Here is a 6,516-nt window from a genome sequence, read left to right on the forward strand (position 1 = left end):
CTGCTCCTCGGGGCTCCTGGCAGGAGCAGCACTCTCTGCAAGGGTGATGGAAGAAGCTGAATTACAGAATCCTGGCATATTCCAGGCTGGAATGGATCCACAAGGATCGTGGAGCCCAACAGGCCCATACTGCCTGATAAGAGATAAATGGCATAGAAATGCTTTGAACATGATAAAACTTCACACAGAAAGATCAAGGCATAAGAATTTTCCTCCACCTGCAAAAAGGAGAGAATTTTAAAAAAATACTTTCACTGTGATTTTTTTTCCTATAATTTTCTTGTAATTTTATCATCTTATCATTTTTTCTCATTATAATTTCCTTATCTTTTTCAGCTACTTCTGGAATTTCTCACAAATGATGTTTTGCTTCTACTTTTTAAAGCGAGTACCAGCAAACCTTGTCCTTGAGTATTTATCTTTATTTAAGATGATTTCTGATGGCAGTGTGCAGAGAAGTGCAGCCCTGCCCAAGATTCTTCAGTAAACTCTCCTGCAGGTTCCAGGCAGTGTTTTTCAGGAAGTTTTCCCCACAGATCCCAGGGATGTGCCTGGTTTAGGAGGATGAGGACAGGGCAGAAATGGGAAATGTTACCTGTGGCAGAAGGAACAGCCTGATCCTGCTCTTCAGCTGTGGGAGATGTGCTGCTTGTCCCTGCTGGGCTTTCGGGTTCTTCTGTCTCTGCAGGTTCTGCTCCTGGGGCATCCAGTGGATTGTCCAGATCCCAGGGAGTCACCATCATCCCTGGGAATGAATTCCCTGTCACACAGGGCTCTCCTTTTGTAAATTATTGCAGGGAGCTTCCTACACCCCCAACTGCTGGGCTGGGCTTTGGAACCACCTCTGCTTCCAAAGCTGTTGATATTTGAACTGATATTTTTCATTTAGTATTTTCATTTTCATCTTTTAGTTGCTATCTTTTACAAATTTACAGTAAAGGTTGCCTGTGCTTAACAAGAATCATTAAAGCAGATAAAATAACTTTAAAGATCCTCCTGTTGTGTGACTGCTGCAGCTCCATCAGGGTTTTTGCCTGGATGTGCTCAGGGGCTGAAATGAGCCCTGCTGATGCTCCAGGCACACAAAAAAGTGGCAAATGGCTTTTCAAAACAGGTTATTATCTACTTTTGGGGCTCATTCCCTCATTTCACATACACTAACACAAAGGAAAAGTGTCTGGAACAGCATTCCCTGTAATTTCTTTAGCCTCTTACACACAACAATAACATTCTCTGGGAGCGTTCACAATTTTATTGCAATGGAATCAGTGTTCCAGCACTAAATTCAAGATTTAGGAGGGGCAGAAAAGGCCACCACAACCCACAGTGTCCTGCCTGCACTTGAAGCTCTGGAAGTGGAAATTGAGGGAACATCTGCTCAGAGGTGGAAGTAAAAAATGCCTTTTGTCAGTCCCAGGTTTACCTTTCTCTGCCACGGTGATGGTCTCACATTGCACCTCCTTGGTTTTGGCAGCTCCAGAGAAGGTTTGCACGATTTTTTCTTCAAAGTACTCACTGCCAATTTTAGCCTCACAAATCTCTGTGTAAATCTTATTCCTCTCCCTGGGAAACAAAGGAAACACTGCCTGGTGAGTCCCTGGGAAATCCTGCCTGGAATTCTCAGGGTCTGTAACAAGGAGCTGCTCAGGACAGGCTTTTCCATGCCTGCCATGTTCTGCTCTTTGCATTGCTGGATGGAATTTCAGCCTTTGTATTATTCAGCAGCTCATTCTGATCTTTGTGATGCTGCTCTAAAACAGGAATGGCCTGGGCAGAACAGAGCCCAGGAAAAGCAAAATTCCCTTTTCCAGCTGCCCCTGAGCTTTGGGGAATACAGAGTTCTCATACCTGGCAGTGAAAGGCAGGAGACAAAAAGGAAACTTCTCCTTTTCTGTTTCAGCACTCCCATAAAGCTCTGGTAGCTCAGGGAGGACCAAGGGCACCTGCCTGCTACCTTTAACTCTTCTTAATTAATGAATAATTAGAAGCTACCCACAAGAATCAATGCAGCAGTTTGGAATGTCTTTCTGTTTTCATGAAAATCAAATTATCATCCTCCTCCACCCCTGGATTTTCCTAAGCTGCCATGGTTTTTCAGTGGAAGGGAGGAAGAATTTCACCCACAACAGGGAGCTCTAAGAAATGGGTGCCAGCTGTGAAAAACATGTTTATTTTCTTTGTGAAAATTTGTGAAAATTTAAAAAGGTTCATAAAGGATAATAGGAGATAAGGAACATTGAGTAAAGATGAGGGCTGGGTGCATCGTGGCACTCAGCCAAGAGCACACTAATTTTTGGAGATGCCTTTAAAATATTTTTTCTCTTACATTAGCCTGTTGTGTATTCATAAATAATCATGTAGAGTCAACTTTTTCTTTAAACTAGTTTACATATTCTAAATATTGTTTAGCATGGCTCCTCTTCAGTTCTACTTTCATATTTCATTTTCTGTATTTTTTGGTTGTGGTTTTAGATTTTTTGATTATAATACTTATTTATTTTGTTTATTTATTTATTTTAAATACTTTTATGTATTTATTTTATTTAGTTTAGGCCCTGGCTCACACTGTCTTTAGACAATGAGTGCTGATAGTTGGTATATTTGTAGTAGCTGTCTTCTTTATGTGTTTATTGGATGTTATTTCATCTAAGTAGGTATTTTAACACAAGTATGTTATTTTGCTATTTCACTACTCTCTTGAAGCTTAATTATCATAAAATCAAAAGTATAAAAATAAAATAAAATTAAAAAATACTATATTTTTGTAGCAATATATATTATATATAACAATATATAAAAATATAACACATTAAAATACATGATATAGAAATATATACATATAATATATAATATATAAAATACATATTATATATTATATATAGCAATACATTAAATATATAATATATATAATATATACAGCAATATATATAAATAAAAACTATATATTTGTAGCAAAGTTCTTTTAACAAGACATGTATAAAATCACATATATATATAATACATATATAATACATATAGTTATATATATATAAAACTAAATATTTAGAGCAAAGTTCTTTTGACACTACATGTATAAAATCTGTTTTAATATTAGCAATACATATACAAATATAATATATATGTAATATATGTGAAAAAATATATATATAAATAAAACCAATATATTTTTAGCAAACTTATTTTAACCCTACACATATGAAATCTGTTTCAATATTTGCAAAAAGCCAGTATTTGCAGTAAGATTTGTGACTTACAGCACCCTGGGAGCCTCCTCTGCCTCGGTGGACACGAGGGCCGTGGGCAGGTCCAGCATCCAGAGCGTGTCTGTCTCCAGCAGCAGAACCTCCACCCTCTGCTCCAGCTCTGCCTCTGTCAGGGCTGCCTCGCCCTCCTGCTGCTCTGCTGGGGAGCCACAACACAAACAGCACCTTGGCTGCTCCACATGAACGGGAAAATAATGCTGGCAATCAAACAAATCCCAGAATACGGAATTTTACATGTGAAATTTCTAAGGATTGGGTGAGTTCCTTACCAGACAAGCTCAAAGCTGGGTCTTCTTGAGGTTCTGTCTCATCTAAGGCAGGCTTGGTTGGTGATGTGCTGCTTCCATGTGTCCTTCAGGGATGAGAAACAAACAGAAACTGTCTCAAAAAACTAAAAAAGTGTTCATTTTCTGGAGGTACTTTTATTTAATTATAAGTATTTTTAATTATTAGTATTTATATTTAAATATTATTAGTATCCATATTTAATTATTAGTATTTTAATTATTAGCATTTCTATTTAAAGATTATAATAATTATTCTTTATATTTAATTATTAGTATTTTAATTGTAATTTTAAAGTAATTTTTTATGTATATTTGCTCCTGGTTGGTATCCCAAGCCTTGGGATTGTCGTTTGGAACAGCCAGCCTGGGAAACATGGCAGAAAAAGCAATCTTCATCTCACAAATCAGTGTTTACTATTGTAATTATAAATTGTGAATAATTACAATTATTCCTTGCATTTTGATCATGCTGTGGCTCAGGATTTTTCATTTAAAACACCAATAATTATTTCCTTTCTTTGCATGACTTAATTGAGTTTGTCAGCCCAAAGTCTTTGACTTGGTTTTTTCCCTCTGTGCTGGCTGTTTGTAATTGAAAGTGTAGTGAACCATAATTTAGGAGTTTTAACTCCAAATTTTTTGTTCAAGACCATTTTTGGAGATGGATGCACATAACTACACAGAGGTAACTTGCTTAAATTTTATTAAAGCAGAGAATTTTTATTATGTTAAACATATTTTGATCCTTGAACTGGTATTTTAATATTTTAATTCAATATTTTAATTCCTATATTTTATAATCTTGCATAAAAGCTTGTCTGCACTTACAGATAAAATATTTTAAAATACATACTTTAAAAAAAGTACTTATAATGCTTTATTTTTTTTTTAATAAAACTTTTCTTGCCTGGCAGCATTTGGGTCTGGCTGGAAGAGGGGCTGGGGTGTCACATTCTTCCCTTCCTCATCAAAAACCTGGAGAAAAATTGAAATAATCAGGATCAGTTCCCTGTGTTATAGGGAAGGCACCTGGAAGGGGTTTGAATTCCTGCTTTCCTGCAGGACCAGCCCCAGTTTTTTGGGATTCTTTGGGAAAAGCCACTCCTGTCACTGGGCTTGAAGGAGCAACCCAACCCTTCCAGGCCTTCCCACCTTTCCAACCCAGTAATTCCAGGGATTCTGAGATCCTTCCTGCACACGGATTTGGGGCTCTTCCCACTTTTCCCAACCCAAGAATTTCAGGGCTCTTTTGTTCTTCCCACAGGTGGATTTGGGGCTTTTCCCACCTTTCCCAAATGTGCCCAACCCAACCATTCCAGGCCTCTCTGGTTCTTCCTACAGATGGATTTTGGGCTTTTCCCACTTTCCCCAGGAGCGGCCAACCCAACCATTCCAGGGTTCCCATGATCCTTCCTGGCAGTGGATTTGGAGCTCTTCCCACCATTCCCAACCCAAGAATTTCAGGGCTTTTTGGTTCTTCCCACAGGTAGATTTGGGGCTCTTCCCACCCTTCCCAACACAACCACTCCAGGGCTTCTGAGATCTTTCCCACAGGTGGATTTTGGGCTTTTCCCACTTTTCCCAAGGGTGTCCAACCCAACTATTCCAGGGTTTCTGAGATCCTTCCCACAGGTGGATTCTGGGCTTTTCCCACTTTTCCCAACCCAGCCATTCCAGGGCCTTTTGGTTCTTCCCACAGGTGCATTTTGGGCTTTTCCCAAGGGTGTCCCACCCAACCATTCCAGGGTTTCTGAGATCCTTCCTGTAGGTGGATTTGGGGCTTTCCCCACCTTTCCCAACCCAATTATTCCAGGGCTTTTTGGTTCTTCCCGCAGATGGTTTTTGGGCTTTTCCCACCTTTCCCAAGGGCGTTCAACCCATCCGTTCCAGGGCTCCATGGTTCTTCCAACAGGTGCATGTTCGGCTTTTCCCAAGGGTGTCCAACCATTCCAGGGCTTTTTGGTTCTCCCCACCTTTCCCAACCCAACCATTCCAGAGTTTCTGAGATCCTTCTCACAGGTGGGTTTGGGGCTCTTCCCACCTTTCCCAACCCAACCATTCCAGGGCTTTTTGGTTCTTCCCACTCTTCCCAACCCAACCATTCCAGGCCTTCCCTCAGGTGGGTTTGGGTTCTTCCCACCTTTCCCAACCCAACCATTCCAGGGTTTCCGAGATCCTTCCTGCACATGGGATTTGGGGCTCTTCCCACCTTTCCCAACCCAACCATTCCAGGGTTTCTGAGATCCTTCCCACAGGTGGATTCTGGACTTTTCCCACTTTTCCTAACCCAACCATTCCAGGGCTCCATGGTTCTTCCCACAGATGGATTCTGGGCTTTTCCCAAGGGTGTCCAACCCAACAATTCCAGGGTTTCTGAGATCCTTCCCACAGGTAGATTTGGGGCTCTTCCCACCTTTCCCAACCCAACCATTCCAGGGCTTTTTGGTTCTTCCCACAGGTGCATTTTGGGGTTTTCCCAAGGATGTCCAACCCAACTATTCCAGGGCTTTTTGGTTCTCCCCACCCTTCCCAACCCATCCATTCCAGGCCATCTCCCGGGTGGATTTTGGGTTGTCCCCAGCTCCCCCGGGTGCCCCTGGCCCCCCTCACCTGCAGGGCGCCCTGGCTGCCCCCGCGGGCCCCGCTCTGGGGGGCTTTTCCCAGGGAAGCCGAGGGAGCCGTGGAAGGAAATATCAAATCGTTACCTGCTATTATAAAGGATTTAAACCATTTAAAAGGAAGGATTTTTACCATTTCCTAAATATTATACTTGATTATATATGACCTAATATTTTATATTTCTATTTATTTTATATTTCTATTTCTATTTATTTTATATTTATATCACCTATATTTTAAAGGATGTAAACCATGTATAAGAAAGGATTTTTACCATTTCTTATCTATTATACTTGATTATATATTACCTAACATTTTAAAGGATGTAAACCATTTATAAGAATGGT

General features: G+C 40.3%; 1 protein-coding gene across 1 annotated transcript in view; it reads right to left on the reverse strand.

The window, feature by feature from the left end:
* Positions 1-6,304, reverse strand: part of WDR78 (WD repeat domain 78) — a 13,755-nt gene extending 7,451 nt beyond the window's left edge. The window contains 7 exon segments of the mRNA XM_031064077.1: positions 1-35; positions 596-745; positions 1,424-1,563; positions 3,255-3,402; positions 3,533-3,615; positions 4,449-4,525; positions 6,161-6,304. The exon segment at positions 1-35 is cut by the window's left edge and continues 13 nt beyond it. Coding sequence (XP_030919937.1) covers positions 1-35; positions 596-745; positions 1,424-1,563; positions 3,255-3,402; positions 3,533-3,615; positions 4,449-4,525; positions 6,161-6,304 — 777 coding nt within the window.
* Positions 6,305-6,516: the final 212 nt, after the last annotated feature.

The sequence above is a fragment of the Geospiza fortis genome, unplaced genomic scaffold (genome assembly GCF_000277835.1).
Source record: "Geospiza fortis unplaced genomic scaffold, GeoFor_1.0 scaffold69, whole genome shotgun sequence".
NCBI lineage: Eukaryota > Metazoa > Chordata > Aves > Passeriformes > Thraupidae > Geospiza > Geospiza fortis.